This window comes from Zootoca vivipara, chromosome 8 (assembly GCF_963506605.1).
Source record: "Zootoca vivipara chromosome 8, rZooViv1.1, whole genome shotgun sequence".
Classification (NCBI taxonomy): Eukaryota; Metazoa; Chordata; class Lepidosauria; order Squamata; family Lacertidae; genus Zootoca; species Zootoca vivipara.
The window spans coordinates 65972885-66000483 of NC_083283.1; the positions used below are offsets into that span (position 1 = coordinate 65972885).

A 27599-nucleotide genomic window follows, 5' to 3' on the forward strand; every position below is an offset into this window, starting at 1 on the left:
AAAAAATTTAAAGTGCATTGGTGATCTTTTCTTTCAAAGTTAAAGGAAGGGATTTGTATGGCAGCTTCATTCATTTGGTGCAGGGATTTTATTTTCCGTATAAATAGGATTCCATTTTTGTAACTACACACACACACACACACACACACACACACACACCATTTTCAATTGTTATCCAAGACGTGGAGGGGAGGAAGAAGGGGGGAAAGAGTCATGCTAAGATCAAATCAGAAACCGGGATGGCTTCTGTAATTCCAGGACTGTCCCTGAAAAACCCAGACACTTGGAAAGTAAGTTTTTACTTCACTGTTGCAGAGAAGCCATCAAAAATTAAAATGCTGTTTGAGTTAGGATACAGCCATAGTTAATGATCTCATACTGCCCCGTCTTATATGGCTCAGCATATATTCCATGCCAGAGAATCAATATGGGAATGGCAGAATTCTCCAAGAAATTTGGATGGGCACACAAAGGTGCAATAAATATCAAAATGGGTGGCAGGTTTGCATGTAATAGCAGCCGCTGGACAGTTCCAGCCTCAGGTGAAGCTATAACACAGCAGAATTGGAAAGAAAATATTAAACAAGTGTGACTCTTTTATTTTTAAGCCCCTTAATAATTTTATATTTTGCAAATATGACAAAAGAACAACGGAAGAAATATTGCCAGATCACATTATCAATAAAAGTATTCCCTCAATTCTAAGTTAAACATATATATTACTATTAGTAGTCCATGTGCCCAGATAGACAGCAAAATGAGATTGATGAGACAGCAGCAGCTTAATATTCAGCATTGCCTGGGAATTCCAAGACACACACTCAAAAAGCAGTGCCGTTTTGAATGGCTCATTCTGCCATCTTGATTCCAAGTGGTGTCCAGCTACCATATATCTACAGAAGCCTGCTCCTTGGTCTCAGAAACCATCATGCAAAATGTGGTTATATTTTAAGGGGTGTCCAAATGCATAGCAAACTGACAAACAACTTTCTAGAATATATGTATTAGACATGTTCAAATGTGCAAAGGACGGGACGATCTTCAGACCAGCTGAGTGCTGGATGCTGGGAGTTTGTCCTTCCAACCCCAAAGGATAAGCCTCTTTGCAACCATGAGGGGTTCACAGAAACTATTTTCATTGGCATCTGTAACTTCTCACATCACAAGAAGAGCTGCAACTTCTACCAGCATCAAATTGGGTCACCAGATTTCTTGGACCACAACACTCACCATCCTGACCAATAGTCCTTCTACCTAGGGATTCTGGGAGGTGTCCTGGAATAATATTTCACTGTGATTAAAAACTGGATCTGCCAGTCAAAAAAAAGAGATACCCATACCTCTCCAACTAGTCCAAAGTTCGAATTCCACCACAGGGAAGACTTTCATCCAATCCCATACTGTGCAATCTTGGGGCGTCGTGATGCTTATCTCAAGGATTGAATTGACTGGTATTGAAAAAAGGTGCTGCTATAAATACCTGAAACATTTAGGGCCTTGCCAGCACCTTGAACCGGGTCTGGTAGCCCAGAGGCAGCCAATTGAGTGCATTTAGAAGTGAGGTTACAGGGAACCAGGCAGAGGGCCTTCTCGGTGGTGGCGCCTGCCCTGTGGAATGCCCTCCCACTAGATGTCAAGGAAATAAACAGCTATCTGACTTTTAGAAGGCATCTGAAGGCAATTAGGGAAGTTTTTGATGTTTGATTTTTTTTATCGTGTTTTTAATATTCTGTTGGGAGCTGCCCAGAGTGGCTGGGGAGTCCCGGCCAGAGGTAATAAATTATTATTATAGTGGTACCTCAACTTACGAAGACAATCCGTTCCGCAGCGCTCTTCGTAAGTCGAAGTCTTCGTAAGTCGAAGTCTTCAGAAGCGTGATTTCGCGCCTCTGCGCATGCGCGGACCCCGCGCCCCGCTTCTGCGCAGGCGCAGAATGCGCACAAGGCAACAAGACTTCGGGGTTTGCCGACTTCAGAAGTCGAAACCTTCAGAAGTCGAGTCAGTCGGATGTCGAGGTACCACTGTATTATTATTATTATTATTATTATTATTATTATTATTATTATTTAGGATCGGTATTACACCTTCCAGTCTGGCTGTTCCAATGAGGAACCAGGCAGCCACATTCTTCACCACTTCCAGACAGTATTTAGGGACAGTGCTATGTAAGGCACATATAACAATAGTGCAAGGTCATCAGAGCATGGGTTACTGATTCCAGACTATCTTGGTCCAAGAACAACCATGACTGGTGAACTAGCCAGAGTTCGAAGGCCAGCTGTGTCTCCAATGACAACACTGGGCAAAGGAGCATCTCCAAGCGATGTACTTGATCGCAAAAGAGGAGTGTTATTCCACCTGTATTTGCCCCGCTCCATCACCACTGAGCGAAACCATGCTTACCATTTTTTCCTAACTGAATTATTTTACAGCTTTGAGTCCTTAACTGAGGAATAAAAATAAATATATGCATCCATCTATAAAACCATTATTTTGCAATCATGAAATAGGACTCGATCCTATGGGAAATCTGTTCCTGCCTGGGGAAAGGGAGAGGGGAAAGAGAAGACATGGTGACCTCTCTGCCGAATAATGGGTAAAATAATGAAAATTTGCCTGTTGGAATGGAGTAGTCTGATTGTAAATACTTTTCAGTGGAGAGAACGTAGGAGACCAAAACATGCATACCAACTGATGGAGGGTTCAAATAGTGGGTTGACTTGATAATGAATGGTACAAGTAACAGTCTAGCTAACTACAAACATTGTCTCTCCCAGCAGAGGTCACTAGAGGATGTTTCATGGATCAATGAGAATTCAGGATGACCGTGAAGGTGGAAGGGATGCAACGTTTCAAAATGTGAAGACAAAATATGCCACTGGTCTAGAATTCTACACCAACTTATTATGATATATAACTCTAGAATACATCATCTTGCCCTTCTATTTTGTCCCCTTCTTCCAGTTTCTAAAATTGCATTTTTATCAGTTTTTCAAATACGGCAAGCCTAAAAGAAGATATACACTTAGGAAAATTTTTAAAGCATATAAAGATAATGTTGCCTGGACACCGTAACCTGTTTTTGCAAACTATCAACAATTGACTCTGTATCAAATGGCAAGCCTGTTGTTGAACTGCATCCACCCGCCTCAAAAGCATTTCAGCTACCTGTGTGTCTGCAGATACTTCGGTCTTTCTCTTGCTTCCATGGTTTAGTAACAGAGTCCACAGCACGTGCCAAAGGAATGAGGCTAAGAAGCAGAAGCAACCAGCAATCCAAACAGCTTTTCCTTTCGAAAGGAGACCCATTTTGGGGAGGTGGGGATGTTTTAGCATTGGGGGCAGGTTTGGGGCATTGCTAGGAGAAATTTGCTGGGCTCATTCAGTGGCCTTGCTCAGCCCAGCCAGCACTACCTAGCTAAGGAAGGCATGGAAGTGCTGCCGGCTGGAAGGAATCCACCGGCAAACTCAATCGGACCTATAAGGGAAGCAACATGATGGCCCAGTGACAAGCGTGAAACAGGTGCAGAGAAGATGGGCAGAGCCTCGCTTGGAAGGTAATTCATCTGACATTCTCAAATGGTCTAGGGCTGCGAGCATCAACCTCAGCAGTTCCTAACTTCTGCTGTAAGTCATCTGCTCTATCGTTTTTCTATCCCTCTCTAAGAGCTGAAAAGGGAGGAAAGGGGGGAAAGATGCAAGGAGATGCAAGGGACCTGGGTGTGGGCAGAGACATCAAAACAAGGGGTAGAAATCTGTTACATATGTTAAATGTTAAAATTGGGCAATGGCCAATATAGGTGCTAATATTTCTCACTTCTCACATGCTACTGAATAGAACTTCCACTTAAAATTGGAACCTGTAATTGGAACCTGGAGAAGGCATTGCTACTGTTCAGCCCACTAGATGTGAGCCCTGATTAGCACTCCAAGGTATTGTGTAAAAACTGACCACTCTCTTCTAATTGGGGATACATTAAACTAGGGGTACTGAGGGGGTAAGGTGGTTGTTTGGGCTTCACAAAAAAAGTTCAAAAGACAGCAACAGTTCTCAAAAAATGTGCACGTCTTTACTTAACTGCTTGCACAGCAGACTTCTGGTTGTGTGATGGAACCTTCGCCTCCTCCCTTCTCCCCCCCCCCATCCTCCCAATTGGCTCTAGAGAGGGTTGGGGACCCTCCAGAGGATAACTGGAGCAAGTGTAGAGAAAGGAGGGGAGAGGGAAGATGCTTTTTAAATAAAAGGACACATTCTACTCATGTAAAAACACGCTGATTCACGGACCGTCTGCGGGCTGGATTTAGAAGCCGATTGGGCTGGATCCAGCCCCCGGCCCTTAGTTTGCCTGCCCATGGTTTATGTCTTCCACAAACCATTTGTAATTCCAAACCAAGCAATTATTTTAGGAACCAGCAAAAACCTCCCTGTCAGAGAGCTGTTGCGGCTACTCCCGAGTAAAGACGCTCCAGTCCGTCCTGTCTTTAAAGGTTTTATTGTGCATACTGTTTACAGTGCAGAGATAGCAGAAAACATGACTCTCGGTCACTCTCAGAATCCGGCAATGGCGCCCTTCTGCTTCGGGGCCAGCATAATAGCCTGGGCACCCCGAAACGCCACCCCCTAGCCCTGCGTTTGGGCGCGCGCCTCAATTCGGGTGCCGGAAGGAGCTGTGCCCCTTCTTCCCCTTGCTGGTTGGGGCAGTGCCTGGGCTCCGACGCTTCCTTGAGCCGTCCCTCCTCCACTTGTTGGTCAGAGTGGTGCAGGGGCTCTTATGCCTCGCTGAGCCCTTCCTCCACCGTCTGTTCCCCAGAGCGTTGCCAGGGCTCTGATGCCTTGCTGAGCCTTCCCTCCTCCATTCCGCTTCCCCCTGACCCGCTGCTAGCGCTGTCGCTGGGAGAAGTGCTGGTCAGGATGACGGGGGGAGGCTCCCTGTAGGGAGTCCTCCTGACACTCCCCTTCAAAATGTACTGTGTATACCTATATTTAGATATGGTGTTGTGAGTCTCTTTTTTTCACCCCGTAACATAGATTCATAGCTCCTTGATAATGTTATACATTGCAAAATTTCAAAACTATGTCTCTGTGAACGAAAATGTCGGAAATGAGCCAAATCAAGTAAGCCGAGTTTCTTCAGGCCGGATAAATATTAGTGGAAGATAGCATGCTGCAGTACTAAGTACCAGATATGTACATATCAGCATCTGGCCCATGCAGCAGGAATGTTGGCAGTGTTGGAAACTGTACGGAATGAATCATTAAGCTACGTGCAACACAGCTGGGAGACTTCCAGTTTAATCAGGAATACGCAGCATACTGTATCGAAGGGAATGTGATGTGTCACTGTGTATTTGAAGAGATCAGACACCATCCATTAATACCTTAAATCTCAGACCAGATCATCGTCTGTGACATAAGTATACTAACTCATAGCCACCAAAAAGCAACAGGTTGGGAAATGATATTGCAAAAGGAACACACAATCGCATAACCTCCTACATTTTTCCAATGAAAATTGTTGTTTGTTTAGTCGTCTTAGTCGTGTTCGACTTTCCATGGCCCCATGAACCAGAGCATGCCTTGGAAACTCTCACTTTCTTCTCAAACCTTCCTCCTTTTTTATGTCCATGGAGTTTTCTTGGCAAAATACTGGAGTGGTTTGCCAGTTCCTTCTCCAGGTGGATCACATTTAGTCTAAACTCTCCGCTATGACCTGTCCGTCTTGGCCCTGCACGGCATAGCTCATAGCTTCTTGGAGTTATTCAAACCCCTTTGCCACAACAAGGGGCCAATGAAAATAGGGACGTCTTATTCAATCATCATCATCATCATCATCCTAAGGAACGGCTTAGGGAGCTGGGTATGTTTAGCCTGGAGAAGAGAAGGTTAAGGGGTGATATGATAGCCATATATATGATATGATAGCCATATTTGAAAGGATGTCATATGGAGGAGGGAGAAATATTGTTTTCTGCTGCTCCAGAGAAGCGGACACGGAGCAATGGATTCAAACTTCAAGAAAGAAGATTCCACCTAAACATTAGGAAGAACTTCCTGACAGTAAGAGCTGTTCGGCAGTGGAATTTGCTACCAAGGAGTGTGGTGGAGTCTCCTTCTTTGGAGGTCTTTAAGCAGAGGCTTGACAGGCATATGTCAAGAATGCTTTGATGGTGTTTCCTGCTTGGCAGGGGGTTGGACTGGATGGCCCTTGTGGTCTCTTCCAACACTATGATTCTATGATCATCATCATCATCATAATACCCCAGCCACTCTGGGTGGCTTCCAGCACATATAAAAACATAATAAAACATTAAACATTTAAAAAATCCCTCTGCACAGGGCTGCCTTCAGATGTCTTCTAAAGTTTGTACTGTACAGTTACTTATTTCCTTGGCTCGGGGGGGTGGGGGTGTCACATAACTCCATATCCTCCAACATTCCTCCAATAAATATAGGGGTGTCCTACCATGCCCTTCAACATTTCTCTGACAAAAATAGGGACATCCTAAGGAAAAGCGGGACATTCTGGGATCAAATTGGAAACCGGGACAGCTTCTGTAAATCCAGGACTGTCCCTGGGGAAAAGGGACATTTGGAGGGTTTGCAATCGTGTAGCCAATTTAGCGATAGCACTGGCTAAAGTTTGTAACTGCTTGGTTTGGAAAGCCAATCTGCCAGTTTGCAGTGGTCAGGGTTCAAGATGGTCAGGGTGCTTTTCAGGCTGTGTGCATGAAAGTACTGTTGCCTGTTGCCAACTTCTCTAAGTGGTGAGAAGTTTCAGGAGTGCAGCGCTTACCTGGGTTCTCTGTTTTTTTCCTTCTTGCCCACACACCTGTCCTGTTGCCCCAACCCCAATTTAAGCAATATGAAAGTTCTGACCCAAATGAGGCTGTACTGTATGCAGAAGCAGGGCCGTCTTTACCTGGGGGTGCAAGGGGTGCGGGTCACCTGGGTGCTGAATTCTGGGGGGCGCCCACCACTGAAGTCATCTAAGCTCTTAACTATCTACCTGTTATTAAATAATAAATAATTTTGATCAAGCTAGAAAAACAAAATACTAGGTATTACCTACTGTTTCACTAAAGGACTTTCGACTTTGTGCGCTCATTTACCAAAGACGCGCCGCGCCAGCAGCGACGCTTGTCATTCACAACAGTGCATTTTAATTTTATCACTTACAGTTCAAAATCGTTTAGAGAAATTGTTAAAAATAAGAATGTTTATTTTCGCTAATTGTCGGCATTTTCTTTGACTCACTACTTAGTACTTAGGGCTCTACTACACGCGATTTTCAGCACGCGATTTTAGTTTTCCATTTCTGCAAAAACGCACCTAGAGCACACACTATGAATTCTGCGAGCTGCATTTTTTCTTCATTTTACGACGAATGCTAAGCAAGAAACACATTTCTTTTTCCTCCCTTCTTTCATAAACAAGAGATAAGGCGTAAGTGTGGTGTCTGACATAAGCATAATAAAAGTTAATTTGGGGGGCTAAACTAAATTTGGGGGCGCTGGGCGGATCTTTGCACCCCGGTGGCGCATATGCTAAAGATGGCCTTGTGTAGAAGGGAAATACATATGAATTACAGTTTGAAACCTAGCAGTCAACACCACGATCCAAATGCAATACATGTACTTGGAAGTAACCATGCAGGGCTTTTTCTTTTCTTAATGAAACCTATTTTTAACTAATTAAAACCACAGGTGAAACTTGTGCTCATCACTGCTCATGCATGATTCCCTAGTTTAATATAACAAAAAGTGGATGGGAGAAGGAGGGCGATATTTTGTGGAGTGCTCAACATGGAGGAGACTTCCACCTAGAGGACAGTTGTGCAATTGCTCCTTGTGTGAGATTAATTTCAGACACCCTTCACAATGAGCCAAGTGCAAGGATCTTTTAAAATTACTTCCTTTGCCCTTTGAAACAACCCAACATGTACAAAATAAACCTCCTGTCAGCAACCTTAAAAATTGTAATCTTAGACTGCACAATCTTTTTGCACCAAATTTACGCTCAAGGATTTGTCCAGTCCCTCGCAGCAATAAAACATGGAGGCAATGCCTATATGTTTAAAACCTTACATTTGGCTTCCAAAAAACGTTCGCAAACCGGAACACTTACTTCCAGGTTTGCAGAGTTCGGGAGCTGATTTGTTCGTCAACTAAGCCGTTCGGGAACCAAGGTACTACTGTACAGCTTTCTAACACAAACATAAGGCCACATGCTCTGAAACAGTCCTGCTGGCTTCAAAACAGACATAATCACATACGGTCATAATCATGTGGTTGTACATTGTAAGGCACCTCAAAACCTCATAGCACCTTTTATTTCAATCCTTTGGAAACTTTCACACAGGCAACATGGAAACTATAAGCTCTCAGTCCTGTCGCCTCCTCCAACTTATCCAACTGCTTTCAACTGTATTCATTTACTGAAATTATTTATACACCACTTTCAAACCATCACAGCCTTCTGTAGCTCCATCTCTCAAGCGGGCACCTTCTACAGAGATTACCCCAACCCTACACCCAACATGACAACTTCTACCCTAGGAATCATCAAGTGGACCAACTTTTTGACTATCCTTAGTCAAATCAGCCTTTGAAATGAGACTGGCCATGAGGCAAGATGAGGCAACAGCCTCAGGCAGCAGGAGCCATACAGGCAGCAGATCCGAATGTAGATCTTTAACTGTTCCTGGCATACATCTTCACTCATTCCCTTCTTCCCTGCTGGTGAGGGAGGCATCATTTTGTGGTTCGCCTCAGGCACCAAAATGTATTGGCCCGGCCCTGCTTGGAATAATTTTATATTTCCAAGAAGATAATATGTTCACGAACATTCTTCTCTGTTCAACAACCATCTGATGCCACAGAAAAGAGACCAATAGTTTGTAACAGTTTATACGCACGCAAGTGTTTACTTCATTCCGTGTGTGAATGGATGATTCTCTCTCTATGTGTGTGCACATTTGTAATCTTCACATACCTCTTCTTCGCTTTTGACTGTCTCCAATTTTTGGAAGAATGCCATGGTGTCCTCCCTGCTGTTGTAATACCGCGTGTTCATTTCATCCATCCGGTTGATCTTGAATTTCGAATGGTAAGCTACTATGTGTTTCTCCATCATGGTTCTGTGAAGTACCGAATAGGAGTGGTCCCCAATATCTCCTGTCTGTTGTCTGCAATAAAAGGAAACAGACAGAAAGTGTTTATATGGTGGCAAATTTAGCATCCAGCAAAGCCATGTACTGTATTCAGAACAACTCATAAACCATCTACTTTCAGCAGCCAGAAATATCATAACCAGACACTGGAGAGACCTGTCAGGAGTAAGCATGGACCAATGGTACCAAATAGTATGGGAAACAGCCTTACTAGAAAAATTAACCAATAAGCTGAAACTGACACGGGGACAAATAGAAGAAGACAGCTTCACCCCAGTATGGCTCCCCTTTATCACATACACAGCCCAACAAGATAATGACAAAAATCCACCAACAGCATATGAATCAATATGGCTAACCTGATCCAAAACACCCATCCCTCTCACGCATGAAAACAATAACAAAGACCACCACCGCCAATCACAAATGAACAACCACACCCTAGGCCAGGCATCCCCAAACTTTGGCCCTCCAGATTTTTAGACTACAATTCCCATCATCCCTGACCACTGGTCCTCTTAGCTAGGGATCATGGGAGTTGTAGGCCAAAACATCTGGAGGGCCACAGTTTGGGGATGCCTGCCCTAGGCCAACCCCAACCTCTCTCACCGCCAAAGGAACACAAATGAACAACAGAGAACCTGCACAAGTAACGCTGACATCAAACCCTGCAAATATTCTGCATATATTAAGTAAAATAGAAACATCGGAACCTGACCCCACCCATCCCCTCTGATTTGTAAAAATGATGCGTGGAAAAAATAACAAGAGAAAGAGAGAGAGACATTGCACATACATTTGTAAATCAAAAAATCTTTAATAAAAAAAGAACAACATAGCAGCCAGACCTCCCTGTACGTTATCTATTGAGCAAATCTTCAATCGATTGCCACAAAACACAGTGTTTCAAAAGCACGCACAACTGCACTTTTTTTATAGTGTTTGACCACGGACATTTCTTAGAGCCTGATCCCTAATAATCACGAGGATGATGCTTAGCTTACGAAAGCTTTCACAACCCCAAATCCCTGAACACGAGGGAGCCCAAATTTCAGGGGGGTTAGTGTGTGCAGTTCTATCTTCTTGAGCCAACCTTCTTTGAAGCAGGTATCCATGGGACAGGACTGGAAAAACCTGCCCATTGAGTGCCCCTATACTGAAGCGAGTACTGTAATGTGTAAAAGGTATGTCTAATTTGTATAAAAAGGCTGTGCACATTATGCACAACAAACGTTAGAGATTACAGTATGGCATTTTCCGTCCGCCTCTCAAGCTCGGACCATAGCTGTCAAGTTCTCCCTTTTTTAAAGGGAAATTCCCTTATGCTGAATAGGCTTCCTCGCAAGAAAAGGGAAAACTTGACAGCTATGGCTCGGACGCAACTTCAATCGAGCCCGACAGGACCTTTACACTCCTCCCGCATAAAGAACTACGATTCCCGACAGCCCGCTGGGTTTGTCGCAAAAGGAGGTGTTGACTTTTCTCTTCTTCCTGCCCGGGCAAGTTTTTATAGCTCAACTTCTGGTTTGATTTAGGCTGTTTGGCTCTCGTTGGAGAGGATCCCTAAAGCAGGTCCCTTCCCAAGAGGGAAGGGGGGGAGAAGCCAAGGGGGCAGCCTTAATTCTGTGGGATTCCTCTCCCTTTCCTTGGCCCTGGAAATGGAAGGAGCGGGCGCGCAGGAAGAACTTCTCGTGAGCTGCCCCGTTTGCCTGCGGGAGCTCCCCGCCGGCGGCATCAACTCACATCTGGACAGATGTTTACAGCAGCAAGGCGAAGCGGGAGGCGGCGAAGACGTCCCAGAGGATGCGGAGCGAAGTGGCATCGACGGCGGTAGCAGCAGCAGCCCAAAGGACGCGGGGATGGGTGCGTCTGGCCGGAAGAAAATGCGCCTCTCCAACTCCCCGGAGAGGAGCAGCGGGGAAGAGCGCGCGGGGAAGGGTAGCCCCGGTTCAACCCCGCTGTTCTCCCTTTTCCACAAGGCCAGGAGCTCCGGGGCAGGGAAAGCCGGGACGCCTCGGGGCGCCTCTGCTGCTGCCGCTGCTACTGCTACTGCTGCGTCTCCGTCTCCATCTCCATCCCTGGCGCAAGCGGGAGAGAAACAGCCGGACGGGGAGGATCATCGGGGCTCAGGTGCGCGTGGCTCCGAGCTGGGCGGGGAAAGCCTGGCCCGAAAGCTGGAAGGAAAGCCCCTGGCGGACAAGCTGCGTCCCAGCCACCTGGGAGACTACTTGGGGCAGGATCAGGTGCTGGGCGAACAGACGCTCCTGCGCTCCCTGCTGGAAGCGCACGAAATCCCCTCGCTCATCCTCTGGGGGCCTCCGGGTTGTGGAAAGGTGAGTACAGCAGTTGCAAGGGTCCAGCAGTCCAGCCCCCTGCTGTGCAGGAATCCAGCCATTCCTCGAACCACCAGCCATTCATTCATCCATCCATCCATTCATTTTATATGCCACCCTATTCACCAGGGGTCTCAGGGCAGTTCACAAAATAAAATCAAGGTAGAAAACCACAAAATACATAATAAAAATAAAAACAACAACCCAGTAGCCCCCCATCCCAAAAAACCCCCACACATTTTAAAAGGGCATAGGATGTAAATCAGAACAACCTGGTTAAAAAGGAACATTTTTGCCTGGCGCCTAAAGGTGTATAATGAAGGTGCCAGACAAATTTCCCTGGGGAAAGCATTCCACAGATGGGGAGCCACTGCAGAGAAGGCCCGTTCTCATGTTTCCACCCTCCGGACCTCTCATGGAGGAGGCACACGAAGAAGGGCCTCAGAAGATGATCTTAGGGTCCGGGTAAGTTCATATGGAAAGAGGCGGTCCTTGAGGTATTGCGGTCCTGAGCCTTTCAAGGCTTTATAGGTTTAACAACCAAATGCACATAGCATTATGCAATGGGGGGGGGGTGGACTCCTTGTTACCTTCTGTCGCCCTCCCCTCTGACAGACTCCACGGGACGCAGGATCACAACCAGGGCTTACTTTTGCATCCAGTCCAGTGTTTGAAATTAGCCAGGCGCCAGGTGCGTTTTTGCGACTGGCGTGGGTCCAATTGCGACTCCATGGAGATCTCTGGATGCCAGGTTGGCGACTGACATCTCCATCTGGCTTGGCTTGCCCCTCCAGCTTCCTTAAGTAGTAGAGCTTATTTATTGCATTTATAGTCCACCTTTTTCTCCAAGGAGTGCGTGGTTCATACACACACACTCCCAACCTGCATAATAATAATAAATCTCATCGCAAGTAAAGGACCCGTGGCATACTGAGGGAGCGATAACATCTCCATTTCACATTCAAAGCCATTTTTGTGGTCTTTTCAAGGGCAGAATTGAGGACTATCCCCCCCCTTTTTTTTTTAAAGTGAACTCTAGGATTCAGCACTGCTGTGACTGGGCATCACTGCCTTCCTTCCCTGAAACAAAAGGAAGCACATACCATTCCCCTTCTGCAGCACATACCATTCCCCCTTCTTGTGTAACTGGTGAACCTAAAACCAAAGAGATACAGCGTGTACTCATGAGTTTAAAAGTAGCATCTCTTCACTGAGAAAGTCTGCCTTTCTTTTGCCATATTTGCCAAGTCCTAAAGTTGCATCCAAATTTCCCACCCCTGCTCCAGTTATTTGGGTAACTCTGAGAAGCATCTTGGAAATAGTGATTTAAATCGATTTGATTTAAATCAAATCTACCCTGCTTGAAATATGGCAACCCTATATCAGAACAGATCAGGAATAAAGCAGTTAAGTGAGGAAAGGGTATATACACCTTGATGCTACAGCACGTGGGACATGTGTCTTCCAAGATTCCCCAAGTTGCTCCAGGAAGAGACTAAAAAGCTCAGGCTAAGTGTCAGCCGCTCAGGTCAAAAGGGAAAAATACGCTTGAAGTGACCATCATATCTGTGGATATTGGAAGTGGTGATAAATTACCCCCAAACCTTTAATACTAGCATTGTGCATATGCCCACAGACAAATAGCATGAACCAAGAGCATCAATTTGTTCTATTGGGCTACAAATTAACTTTAAAAAACTTTCCCCTGTTTCTTCTTGGCCTAGTCCAGCTGCTTAAACACAAGTTTGCAACCTGAGTAAGCTATGCTATGATTTATGACCCTCTAATGTGCAAGATTCAGATTTTTGCATGTCTGCCATGAAGCACCCAATTTTAGCCTAGGGATGCAGCAGGGAAACATCCACGGCTGTAACCCAAGCACAGAATAGCTTTGCTGTTGCAAATGAACCTTAGAACTGTCCAAACCAGAAGTTTGGTATAACCTTGTTTTTGTACATTTTTTTGTTTTTGTTTTAACACCCATGCAAAAGGGTTATGTAAGGGGATGCCTGACATGTTATTACTTAATAAACTGACTCTGAATACTGCAAACCAGCTGTTCTCGGTCCTCCATGTGCAATCTTATACTACGTTAATGGAGTTAATAGACGATGGGAATGTGTTAACTTCAAAGCAACATGCTGTCTTGGCAATCTGTATTAAGTTTCACGGGGCTTATTTTTATCTTTTAGCTTTTAGTTCGAACTTCATCATGACAGGGCAAAAGTATTTGTAGTTTAGGCCAGGGGTACAAATAGGGTATTTTAGTTTTGAACATATTGAAGTGTTGTGACTTTCTACCATAGACACACGAGCGCAGATCTTATTGGCATTCCTGGTATTAGATTGAATTGGTTTCCATTATAATTGCTGGTGCCAGGCATACAGGGTTGTCAGCATAAGCAAAGTGATGCTCCTGTTTCCATCCACTATAACCATCTTTGTCTTCTGCAATACAGTGGTACCTCGGGTTACAAACACTTCAGGTTACAAACTCCGCTAACCCAGAAATAGTACCTTAGTTTAAAAACTTTGCTTCAGGATGAGAACAGAAATCGTGCTCCGGTGGCCCGGCGGCAGCAGGAGGCCCCATTAGCTAAAGTGGTGCTTCAGGTTAAGAACAGTTTCAGGTTAAGAACAGACCTCCGGAACGAATTCAGTTCTTAACCAGAGGTACCACTGTATAACAGTGGGAAGTCAGCCTATTTAAGTCTTCTTCTTATCTGTGCGACCATAAAGGAGACGCTTTGCTTCTTCAGAGACGCAGCTTGCCAGTGTATAAGAACTGACTACTGTCACTGACGATTTTCACCGATTGTGGGAAAATTCATGGCAGGGATGGATTCTGGAATACCAAAACCGTATAATTGGTTATGATCCCCCTTGTCTTGAGAGCATGAGTGGGGAAAAGGTGCTTATTTCTTAGCATCTCTTACAAAGGTTACGTAAGATGGCCACATTACAATTCAGAAAGGAAAATCTGAAAACAACGCTGGTCAAATGATTCCCTGTGTACAATTTCCATGAATACTATTGTTTCAAAATTAGAACTGAATAACACCCTAAAGGCATGCCTGCATTAAAATGCATGGGTGTGTGATTTCCTGTCACACTTCAGTGGCAGGTCAGAGTTCAAACTCAGTCCAAAAATACAGAAGTATTTTGGGGACATTCTTATTCTTAATTCTTAGTTTAGTTATGCTAACTTTTCCCTGACAAGGACTCAAGGTGGCTTACAGATAAAAACAAGAACAGCTAAAAACATAGGGGGGGAGGAACCAATTAAACATTGATAGAGTTAAGTCTATCTGTAATGTTTTAAAAACATACAGATAGTTGCAACAAAAACAGCAGGGCACCAGCCCTTTCAGTAAAATCAGTCAGTTCCCAAAAGCCTGTTGGAGCAAATAGATATTTACCTGGCAGGGAGCCAGTCTAATTTCTCTAGGAAGGGAGTTCAACAGCCACTGAGAAGGGGCAATAAGCTTTCAGTGGCCAAACCTCATAGGCAACCTTGGCTCTCCAGATGTTTTGGAACTACAACTCCCATGATCCCTGACCACTGGCCCTGTTAGCTAGGGGTCATGGGAGTTGTAGTTCCAAAACATCTGGCGAGCCAAGGTTGCCTATGCCAACCCTCCTTTCCCTTACTGAGAGGCGTGATCTGTAGTTGCCAGTCCCAGAAGATAAATATAGATGTGGCCAAGCATCATTTTTGTCAAAAGGGCTTGGCAGCAATGCCATTTGGGGAAATGGGGGGTTGGCTGTCTCTGGTCTAAGTGCCTAATCATCCATACCAGTTGCGTAAGGGGTTTCACACGTGGCTGAGATTTGTTGTTGCAACAAGACTTATTGGGGGTGGAAGTAGATTTAGAATTGAGCAGCTTGGTCCCTGCATTAACAAGACTAGGACGGATGTTGTGTGAAATTGTCAGTAAATTATGAAGCTCCGCCCTGCACCTGTTATCTCTACCTTGTTTATAGAGGCAAGAAGACTTGAGGGTAATCGAATCTGACTGACCTGACAGGGGTCAGTTACTGTTTAATGGATTACTCTGCAAAGCTATCTTGGCTGTTTGTTATGAACCGGGAAATCTCCTGGTAAAATCTCTGCCAAATCAAGGATTTCTTTTTGCACTCTTCAGGGCTAATTTCTACAGTTTCCAAATTTCCAAATGGTGGGCCCATCACTGGACGCAGTGTGCAGTAGGTGATGGGGCCAAATACAAGGATGCCCTGAATTTCTCTAGGTAGCTCCCTTTTGCTGTGTATATGTTAAATCCCACTTTGCATACATGACCTGTATACACCATTTTCAGTTGAGAGTATGAGTTCTACATCATCCTCCCCCAACTATATCTGCTTCCCCCTAAAAAAAACAACCACAATTTACTGTGATAACGTTGCGGGTCAGTGTGGTATAGTGTGGTTTAGCATGTTAGATTAGGACTAGGGAGACCCAGATTCAAATCCCGTTCAGAAACAAAGCTCGCCGTGTGACTTTAGCTCAGTCACAATCTCTCAGCCTAGCCTGTCTCACGGGATTATTGTGAGGATAAAATGGAGGGTCAGGGGAAAGAATTATGTATAGCAAGCCTTGAGTCCCTTGGGGAAATGGTGGGATAGAAATGCAGTAAATATCCGATGCTCCTTGAGAAGTTAGGAAATGGAAGTATATATTGTCACAACAGCTCTCCTAATTTTCTTCATTGCCACTGGCCTTGATGAGAACCTCCTCCTTACAAATTTATTATTTATTATTTCTTAAATTTGTATACTTCCCTATATCCATAGGTCTCAGGGCAGTTCGCATGATAAAAATCACACCATATAAACATTACATGCACAATAAAAATAAAAAATAAGAACAGCCCAATAACCCCCCCCCTCCCCAACACATTTTAAAAGGTCATTGGGTGTCAGTCAACCAAAGGCCTGGTTAAAGAGAAACACTTTTCATGGCACCTAAAGGTGTATAATGAAGGCGCCAGCCGAACCTCCCTGGGGAGAGCGTTCCACAAACGGAGCTGGGAAGAAAACAAAAGTTTCATGTGCAATGCCTGGTGCTCTTAGTTCGACATGGTGGTCCTTGGGTTTGTGGTCCCCACCCTGCAGAACTGCCTTTCACGGCTGGTCTCCTGGGAATGTTGGCAATGGGGCTGTGAAATAAATGCAGCGTGGTTTTCTTGGCTGTTCAGACCCCTGCCTTCTTCCCAGCTGGCAGCAGCCTTCTGTAATAAATGTAGTTCCCCCATCCTAAGCCCTGAGGGTCTTTGCCAGGGAGAGCTAACAGCACGAAGTCAAGTTACCAGCAATAAATGTTGAGAACCAGGTGATACACACATTTAAGTAGGGAAGAGCAATTGTGATGCCGATCTTGGTAAGTCTTTGGGACCCGCTATCTAGCGCACAGTGCAATCATGTGTTTTAGGACTAATTAATATTGGATATACATTATATGAAAATAAAGGATTAAATTTCTGCTCTGGGCCTTCCAGAGAACCCTCTAATTTCAAAGGTGAGAAAGGTGTCGGGGACTTACTACTGTGTTTTATATTTTCAAATGAAACATACTCCATCATTATGTTTTGTTTCAGGAGATTGTGTTAGCAAGCGTCATTGCATCAGGATATAATCAGATTTAGGTAAATTCATGTGTAGATTTTAAATCACACATTGGTTACTCAGAAGTAAGCTTTTGTTTGTTTTCTCCTTGCACAGTCTCAAACCTTTACAGGAAAGGTGGCTAAGAATTTTTAAGGAAAATTAAGCAATGTATAACGTAGTTGCAAACATTACAGAAGTTCAGATATAAATGCATAACTCCTCTCTGACTTGGATTGTTTTGACTTTTATCTCTTGAAAGGAAAGAGTAGGGGAGAATGGATCCCACAGAAAAATTAGTACATACAGCAGTTGTGTGTAAGGTTGACCGAAAGGGAAAAAGAAGAAACAGCCATCTTTATTTTCTAGGAGGGACTGTGTTAGAATTGAAAATGTTAGCTGCTGTATATCATACTGTTTTTAAAAAAATCCTTTCCATTTACGTTCTATTTATGTGTCCTGTTTTTTTTAAAGAATCCAGTATTCTCATGTTTTAACACCTGTTGCTTGTAATTAAGGCTGCAACTGTATACACAGATATCTTAAGAGTATGCTCTGCTGAATGCAGTGCAATATACACATGAGCAAAAATGCACTAAGATCAGTCTGCACGCTACAGCTTGGGGATAGATTAATGCAGAATATTCTGCCCCGCAATAAATGAAAAAGGAACTGAACTTTTTCAGATAGCCTTCAAAACATATGCTTTCCTGAATCAGCAACAGCTTTGTAATCTCCAGTTTCTGAAAATGGAAGAGGACAAGGTAGGGGAACCTATGCCCCTCTAAAAGTGGTTGGACCACCATCAGCCCCAGCTATTATGGCCAGGATTCAGCAGGAATGTTTGATGGGAATTGTAGTGTAACCTAAAGGTAAAAAAAGGTAAAGGACCCCTGGGCGGTTAAGTCCAGTCAAAGGTGACTATGGGGTTGCAACGCTCATTTTGCTTTCAGGCCAAGGGAGACGGCATTTGTCCACAGACAGTTTTTCGGGTCATGTGGCCAGCATGACTAAACCGCTTCTGGTGCAGCAGAACACTGTGACAGAAACCAGAGTGCATGGAAACACCATTTACCTTCCCGCCACAGCGGTACCTATTTATCTACTTGCACTGACGTGCTTTCGAACTGCTAGGTTGGCAGGAGCTGGGACAGAGCAACGGGAGCTCACTCCATCACAGTGATTCGAACCGCCGACCTTCTGATCGGCAAGCCCAAGAGGCACAGTGGTTTAAACCACAGCGCCACCCACATCCCAGTGTAACCTACCAACACCCAGAGGACTACAGGCTCCCCATACATACTTGGGCTGAGCTTGTACTGGCTTATATCCAATGACAAGCTTTCTACCTTTGGCTTGCCTGAAAGGTTAAGGAGACCGAGAAACAGGAGAGTGGGAGAGAGGTTGGGGATGTATGTGTTGCCATTGATGGAACAAACAGAAGTGCCCTGCTATCACTGTTAGTCCCCAGGACATAAAGCTCTGGCTCTGAAGCGCTCTCCAGTAGAGGATCAGGTTCGGAGCACCTGCTGAAGTAGTCCTGATCTTTTCGGGCAGCATTTAGGCTTGTCACCGCCTGCCCTCACCAGCTGCAAAGGATCTTTTGGCCCAGAGCAGCTATTGGAGAAGAAAGTGGGGGCAGAGGGGGCTGCTGCCCAGTTGTTGCTGTTTTTTAAAGTATGTACAGCGTTCTCTTCTCATGAGAAGAGAAGAATCCTTGGAAAAGACCCTGATTTTGGGAAAGATGGAGGGCACAAGGAGAAGGGGACGACAGAGGATGAGATGGTTGGACAGTGTTCTCGAAGCTACCAAGATGAGTTTGACCAAACTGCGGGAGGCAGTGCAAGACAGGAGTGCCTGGCGTGCTATGGTCCATGGGGTCACGAAGAGTCGGACACGACTAAACGACTAAACAACAACACAGCGTTTTAGCTCTTCCCGGCAATCTGAATAGAATTAACATCCCGCCAAGAAAAGTTCAGATTTGAAAAGCCTTGTCCATCCATATATCTTTTGGAACTCTTGAATGAGCTGATTGCTTAGATGAGTCTATTAAAAAAACCTTTTTCTTAATTGTCTAACGTGGCTTCCCTGATAAAGCGGGCAATCCGTTTCTCTGAGAAAAAAGTTGATTATTTGTAACATACGTGCAAATGTACTGTATTAGCCCAAATATGAGCTGCGCCTTTAAAATTCAAGGCGAGGAAAGAAAAAAAAGACAATGCCTGAATATACCGTAAGCTGCTCCCTTAAAATTCTACAGGCACTCACACCCGTAAATGGCAAATGTAGAAGAAAATCCTATGGGTCCTAGAGAGAACCTGCAAGTAGAATTTGGGGCGGGGGGGGGAGTGTGGCTTATATTCTGGCCAATATGGTACATTGAAAGCCCTCCTAGGGTGGGATTTGAAGGTCCACGAGGCCATCACCTTGCTGAAGCTCTAGTCAGTATCTTGGGGTTGCCAGGCACTGTCTCAGAAGCAAGTCTCCTTCACTCTTATGCAGAAGGGGAATGGCTCTTGTAAGATGACGCCTGCTAAATTCAGGGATGGGGATGTAGCCCCCCGGAAGTTGTTGGGACTCCAGTTCCCATGAGTCCCAGTTAGCATGGCCAATGCTTGGGGATGGTAGGAGTTGCAGGCCACATCCATGCCATACTTCAAAGCAATCTCATGCCCGCTCACTATTCTCAGAGTGGTTAACGGTCCGTCTCTATTCCCAGGGAGCCCAGGGAATTGTAGCAGGTCCCATAATTCTTGGGAGCCGTGAGTGTTTGAAGTGGTAGCATTGTTCTTTAAATATGTGGCATGAATTTAGCCATAGTTCAGCAACAGGTAAAAGAGCCACGGGTTCGCTATTCCTGATGCACATGCAACTTCTGAAGGAAGCATGCTCCCCCCTATCAAAACAATTGGTTTAATCGGACCCAGATATATTAATCCTTTAGTTAACGAATTAAAACTCATTTGATTGTCTATTGCCTTTGAGTGATTTGCATCGTGCTGAACTCTTACATCTCAGCTGCACTGATTAATTGCTGTTATTTATTGATTAGTGCACCAATTGAATTGATGGGCGCCTGCAGCCGTTTTTTGTTTTTTGTTTTTATTTATTTATTAGGTTTATATGCCACCTTTTGTCATAAGATCTCAGGGCGGTTCGCAGAATAAAATACAGGATAAAAACAAGTAAATAAGTAAAACAAAGCAGCAAAACAATAACCCTCCCCCCCCCAATGTCCTGGTTGAAGAGGAAAACTTTAGCATATTGGGTGCTAAGGGTGGAATCCAGTTCTGGTCCTACTCCAGAGCAGACCCACTGAAATTAATGAACATGACTAACTCAGGCCGTTAAGTTCAGTAGGTCTACTCTGAGCTTGGTTGCTACAACCCTCAGTCTGGGAGAGAATAACTTCACAGCTAGAGCTACTCTGTTTGTCCGTGACTCAACTGGGATATGAGTTTATATTAACCAGACGAGCCAGTATTGATCAGGTCAGGTTGTATAGTCTTTCTATCTTTTGACTTTCTATGGATACTGAATCCTGACAGCGGTATCTGATTGCGGCAGGATGGGGAGGAGGAACTAAGCTGAGCTGAAACTCTGAAATCGAGAAAGCCTGCTGCCTCCTACTCGCATTCCTAAAGACTCTCTTGCTGCTTCCCTGAAAACATCTAAAGCGTTTGCTATCCAGACGGTTGGTTCGCCACACCTGTCCCTCTGCAAATCCTTCCTGCTCTGTTCAGGAATGTCCCCTCATAGTCTTACTCGGGCTTATCTTGCTGTGGTTCCTTGAATAGACGAGGAAATGGTTGGCCGATGGACAGAGAACGTGAGTTTGCGGGTGCTTCCACTTTCTCCACGGTGGCCATCTTTTTCTCACTTCCAGGATATCCAGATAATATTTGTCCTGAATAGTTGCATCCCTAGGTTTCCCCAGTTTGTTTTCTCATTTCCCATCCTGGGTTGGTTTACTGAGATCATCTTATATCAGGCATCCCCAACCTTCGGTCCTCCAGCTGTTTTGGACTACAATTCCCATCTTCCCTGACCACTGGTCCTGTTAGCTAGGGATCATGGGAGTTGTAGGCCAAAACATCTGGAGGGCCGCAGGTTGGGGGTGCCTGTCTTATATTATGTGAGCCTAAGGCCAGGTACACATGATACCTTTAAAGCATATTTTCCCCCCCATCAAAGATTCTGGGCACCCACAGCATTACAGTTCCCAGCAACTCTTAACAAACCATAGTGCCCAAAATTCCTAGAGCGGGCAGGGGGAAACATGCATTGAATGCTCTTTAAAGGTATAGAGTATATACAGCCTTCCTCAGTATAAGGCAGTTTCCTCTATTCCAGTTGCGTATTCTTTCTTCTCTTGTTATGAGTTGGGTTTCCCTCCTTCTTTATTTCCCCTTTTCTTCTCCTGGGGTGTTTATAAAAGATAGCTTAGGTAAACTGAGCTATTTCTGCTCTGCTGGGGTTTTCCAAGGTGAATTTTGCGACAATTGTACCAAAACATCCAAATTTGTACCTAAAAGTATTTTCATAGAAACGCGGTGCCGAAGGCATGCCTGACTGTGACCCCCCCACACACACACACATCAAACTTCATGTATGCTGTCCCACCGGGGGTCACTAAAGCTCAATGCTCAATATACTTTATTCGACCGATAGTCAGAAACAAAAAACATTTCTCAATACAAAGATAAACATATAAAACTGAAGGCATCAGAGGGATACATAAAAATATAAAAATATAAAACTGAAGGCATCAGAGGGATACATAAATGGGGTATGACCACGCTACTAAACCTCCTACAGATAACCCACATCAAGACATTCGATTATACGTTTCCGACACTTGAGCGCCAGGAAGAGGAATTTAGCCACTGAGAAGGTTATTTTCCCAGTGGGCTTGTTGAGCAAATATGCTGCCTGCCGTTCTCTGGGTCAGGAACTAAACTGAGATAAATACGGGTCTATAAGATATTGCCTTAAATCATTATAAAAGGGACAACTCAGTAGAATGTGTTCTGTGGATTCTACCTCACCCAAGGCACAATGGCACATTCTCTGACCGTATGGGACTCCTCCAAATCTTCCCCTCAAAACCGCTGAATCAAGGACATTCAGTCTAGCCGCAGTAATTAGTCTGCGGTATTCCACGTAGTGGATATCTGCCAGGTAACGGGCTGGTGCAGACCGATACACCTGCTCCCCTAAAAACATCCCAGATTTCACGCGGGCTATGTCCTCCTGTCTGGCGATATCCCCCAATCTCTGAGCGATCATCGCTTTAGCGCAGCTGTATGTCATGGACTCAATATAAAGGGAGGACAGACCGCACTTTTGCACTTCCTCTACCTCTTCCCTTTCCCATGGAGATTTAAAATTATCCCTAAGAATCAGGGGGGAAGTCACTAAAGCTGTCCCCGCTTTGTGTGCCTTAGACCACAGAAATGGTGGCAATTGTCAAGGCAGGTCACAAAACCACGCTGGCAGCTGTGTTTGCTTTGGCAGGTCGCAAATTGAGAAGGCCTGCTGTAAGGAGCACCAAAGAGTGTCCATAAATAATTGCCAAGTCCTGCCAGGAGGGCAAAGAGAGAAAGGTGAAATCGCCACCTTTTAACATAAATCAATCTGACGATCAAAAAGGATGCTCATTTGTGTGGGCCAAAGCTTTAGTCAGCAACGAAATAGTCTGATGCAACACACAAAACCTTTGGATTAACTTGGTTATTGAAATAACCTGAACTAAGTATATAACATTAATGCTTTTAGTAGGCATATGATGCATCTGGTGTTCAAATGACTTTGCACATGTTATTTCAACGGTCTTTAGAACAGAGTGGTAAATTTGGGCTATCTTTGCCGCTTTCTTGGCCAAATTAATAATAATAATAATCTTTATTGCGGTCCAACAGCCCATAACATGGATTCAGAATAAAATGCAGATTCATACAGACAACCCCTCAGGGAAGGGAGACCGAAGCGTTATTTGTTTAGTCATGGGTATGTGATATGATTCGTATGACTACTGAAAGAAACTTTGCCACAGCCGCTGTGATATCATTGGACTTGTCGTCCAGAAGATATTTGATATAGTAGGCTTCAGATTGACCCGGCTGATTTGCCAATAGTGCTTTAATCAAAAGTTCCCTAGCTTGATCATATTGTCTGCAATGCAATAAAATATGCCTCATGCAGTCGACGTCCTGAGAGCATACACAGATCCTATTTTGATAAGGAATACCGCTCAGTCTGCCATTTAACACTTCTGATAGGAATACATTTAATCTGGCTTTGGTGAAAAGACGCCGATATGTTGTTGACCAAATTAAATACAATCTATTTTCCCCAGTGTCTTATGGCTATTATTGTTGGTTTTGTAATTCATGGGCAGGAGGACCTTTGTCCTATCAAAGGCAGCTACTAGGGTAGTGATCTGTTGGGAGGGGTTACATGCCAACAGGGGGCCAGAGACAAAAGTGTTCAGCGCCACCTGTCTTTCTTCCCCCGGAATCACTTGCAGTTGGCTGCCAGGCAGAGACAGATGACTCCTGCCAGACATCAGCCACTGAATAGTGTTGCATTGGGATCTCTCTCAGCCTCCACTTGTGCATTGTGATCTCTCTCAAGCCTCCACATGTGGAATTTGGGTTTCCCACCTCCTTCCTGCTGCAGTACTCCCTAAAAAAGCTGTTCCTGAAAGTCTGGGATCCTTCAATACTGCATTTAATGCCATGTCGAGGGCTGCAAGAGGCAAGAAATCTGCAGAAATCCAAGATGGCTGCCTTGTGTGAATGGCATGCAACTTTCTGCTCGCACAACTTTCTGCTTGCCGGTAGTCATTATAATAATGGAAGTAACAAATGGCAGCACTCCCAAGCTTGCTGTATCAAGCTGATTCTTCTACCATGGAAGCCTGGGAAACTGCAGGCCAATGAGGATTTGGGCACATGTTTTGGAAACAGTACCTTCTCAAGCCACATGGCAAACTGTTTTTTGAAAATGGAGAGGCTTTCAAAAGCCAGCTGGTGATAAATGGCATGAGAGTCTGCTGTCCAAAAAGAAAACTTCTCTCTCCCACTGGCTAAAATAGCTCTTTCGATTCCCCTTCAGGGGAGGGAATAGTCGCACTCTCTTCCTGTCAGAATAATGCCCAATAGATTTTCCAGTCAAATAAAGAAAATGAGACGTTTTCTATCCCAAAACACTCCTTCGTTTCTTCACATCCCAACACTGTTTCCCCCTCCCCCTCTTCACAATGCCTTTTAGCCATGTCTTTTGTGTTCTCAGAGGAAAATCAACACCCTTGCGCTTTTCTTCCTTTCAGACCACCTTGGCTCACATCATCGCAAACGGCAGCAAGAAGAACGGCACACGGTTCGTGACCCTGTCGGCCACGAGTGCCAAAACCAACGATGTCCGAGAGGTCATTGCTCAAGCACAAAATGAAAAGAGGCTCTGCAAGAGGAAAACGATCCTCTTTATCGACGAGATACACCGTTTCAATAAGTCTCAGCAGGTATTGATTGCTCCCGTCTCAGTAGGAAGTAGTCGGAAGGCCTTCCTTTGGAAACGAATGGCTTCTACACGGTGCGGTGGAGCAGTACTTAAATTGATAGGTTTCTAGCATCTCGGCTGAGATTCTGTGTGGCATAGTGGTTAAAGTGTCAGACTAGAACTCTGGGAGACCAGGGTTCAAATCCCCTCTTGGCTAGGTGTCCTATCTGTTAGCCTAACCCACATGGTAGGATTATCCCATTTTTTATTATCTCTGCCTTGCAAGGTAGATTAGAAATGAAAGAGAATGAGTGCCCTAAGGTCACCCAGCCAGCAGGAATCTGTCCCAGAGTTTGTTGACGTGCATTTGGCTTTCGAAACTAGAACCTAAACTTCTTTTAACCTATATTGAAACTACACGTTTGGCATCTGTTTGCTGACTGAATTGAGAGTTCATTTGCAGCATTAGGAAGACCACAGTCTAGTTTAAACCACAAGCTTTGGGATTAGGAAGCTGGCAGGCAGTCCAGCATTTCAAAATACACTCCCACCCTGCGAACAAACATGCAAATGCACCATCCCTAAGTCTGGGGGTGCAGGGGTGGGGAGAGGAAGGAAAGCAAAGGCAATACTGACTGGATTTTTGCATAATTCCTTACACTCGCACCTTAGAGTTTTCAGTTCTGCAGTTGAAATGGAATATGAGAACTCTGGGCACAAAGAGGTGTTGAAAGTTCTAAAAAGATGTTTTGAATGATGGATTGCTGCGATGGGGAGATCTGCGTAAAATGTTCCATGAATGCCTAAAGTCGCATTCGAATTGTTTTCCATCAAAATATCAGAATCACATGAATAATCCTTTGGGGGAGAAAGAGCCGCCACAGGCTTACTTTTGTCAGTTTAGCATTGCAGTAAAGATGAGTATGTGAACACTTGGCCTCTGTATCTCGAACAGTAAAACAAAAATTGCAGAAACTTCCCCCCCCCCCCCACAACACAGCCCCTCAACATACATTGTAAATGAAATGAATAAAGGTGCTATTACAGACCAAATTAAGAATTTGCTTAATATATGGCATGCAGCTATGCACTTTGTTTTTCCTTGAAAGGTGTCTGTGTGATTGGTATTGGGAATGTGTTGCCTACGGAGAGACTTGTCTCTTTACTCCCCACCAGAAGTGGAACAGAGGTTGCCCCCCCCCCTCGCCGCCACCACATAGCTAGGAATTTTCTTTGAGGGTCCTGGTCACCCCTGGGGAAGAGACATCCTGGTTCTCTTCAAGGTAGAGGAAAGGAGAGGTGCACTGCCTTCTCAGCGAAAACCGCACACACCTTAATTATGTATGGGGGAAAACAAGATGATCTAGTTTGGTCTTTGGACGAGTTGCCAGCAAAACGTCCAAAACGGAACTGCTTCAATCTCTGAGCGAATGGAAAATCGCAATTGCGTTTGTGAAATAATTGTACTCACGGGGGATGCCTCATGTTGTCATTGATGGGGACCAGCTTCTTCTGCTTCCCTCCCATGTCCAGGATACGTTCCTTCCTCACGTTGAGTGTGGGACCGTGACGCTGATCGGGGCAACCACCGAAAACCCTTCTTTCCAGGTCAATTCGGCTCTTCTGAGTCGCTGCCGCGTTATTGTCCTCGAGAAGCTCTCGGTCGAGGCGATGGAAGCTATTCTGATGCGAGCTCTCAAGTCCTTAGGGATCCAGATTCTAAGCCAAGGCGAGCAAGCCGCTGGCTCTGTGAATGGCAGCGACAGCAAGGACTCCGAGTAAGTATGCTTTGCGGAGCGCAGCGTGTTAACCCACACCACCCAAGGAATCCATTGACAGCCTGCCAGAGCAGAAGTGAGAAAGAGCTTATGGAGTGGTTAGGAGGGGGTGGGAATACTTTTAAAACTCCTTTTCATAGGGGAAAAGGATGCATGTATGCTCACTGTAAATGGTATAAAAAAAACAATACAAGCTGTTGTCTTTCTTTCTTTCTTTCTTTCTTTCTTTCTTTCTTTTTAAAAAACCCTGCTTTCCGGATTACAACAGAGAACCTTATGCTAGCTGTTGCAATTTCTGATTTGCCTGCAGGATATATTAAAGTGCACTACAGCTGGGGATTTGGTTTGGGTCCCTGTCTCATTTGTATGCCATCGTTCTTGTTGCTGGCTACAAATGCATCATGTAACAGCCAAGTGTTAGCCGAAATATCCCTTCTCTACTTATCTTGAATCTCTCGATCCAAAATGTAATTGAGTGCTTGTTCGACGGCAAATGAAGCGGGGACATCAGAAATTGTTCCTGCGTAGCCAGTGCTGTATGTCTTTTAAAAAAAAAACAACGCAAATTACCCATTCAAAAATGCCAAACATTCCGGGGGAATAAGAGAAGTTCAGCTAAAAATATTCCAACCCTTCTGTTATGCTTTCTTCTCTGTCTCTAAACTCAGTCTAAAAGTTCTGAAGTCTACATGTAAGAGGGAAAGGCTACTTCGGGTTGAGCAAACGGTCTTTGAAGCATATGGCCATAATCTAAGGGATCGTTAGTCATGTTCCTCCTCGCACGCCAGACAGAATTCAGTATTATGTGTCTGCCTTGCGTGGCAAAAAGGGGGGAGGAAGAACCCACACGCTGGCAAATCTCTCTTGACAGATTTAGTATTGCCTCCAATCCATTAAAAAAAATGGATGCTTAAGTCCCACGAATCAAATCAATAGGACTTAAGTGATTTGTAAGACTAAGTGACCTGTACCGTGGATTTCAGTAGAACTTAAGTGTAACTAACTTTCTCTTGGAACACTTGTGGTTTACTTATAAGAAGAAAAGCTTGGGGGGGGGCATAAAGACCTCTCTTTTCTTCAGTTTTAATGTGACTTTATTTTTTGCTCCAGTACATGCAAGTTCCTAACTAGATTGCATAAGTTAGGGAAATGAAGGAATTTTGTTTCCTTCTTTAGGATGCTGGGTTTGTACGACTGTTTATTCTCTT

General features: G+C 44.6%; 2 protein-coding genes across 2 annotated transcripts in view; one reads left to right on the forward strand and one right to left on the reverse strand.

Moving 5' to 3' along the window:
- MYLK4 (myosin light chain kinase family member 4) overlaps positions 1-26218 on the reverse strand; it is an 85630-nt gene extending 59412 nt beyond the window's left edge. The window contains exons 1-2 of the mRNA XM_060278024.1: positions 26085-26218; positions 8993-9185 (exon numbers count right to left, since the gene is read on the reverse strand). Of these exons, the coding sequence (XP_060134007.1) occupies positions 8993-9185; positions 26085-26140 (249 nt within the window). The 5' untranslated portion in view covers positions 26141-26218. The remainder of the gene's footprint in view (positions 1-8992; positions 9186-26084) is intronic.
- The window catches only part of WRNIP1 (WRN helicase interacting protein 1), a 36503-nt gene continuing 19552 nt past the window's right edge, over positions 10649-27599 (forward strand). Inside the window, exons 1-3 of the mRNA XM_035125399.2 lie at positions 10649-11503; positions 24444-24635; positions 26147-26391. Coding sequence (XP_034981290.2) covers positions 10829-11503; positions 24444-24635; positions 26147-26391 — 1112 coding nt within the window. The 5' untranslated portion in view covers positions 10649-10828. The remainder of the gene's footprint in view (positions 11504-24443; positions 24636-26146; positions 26392-27599) is intronic.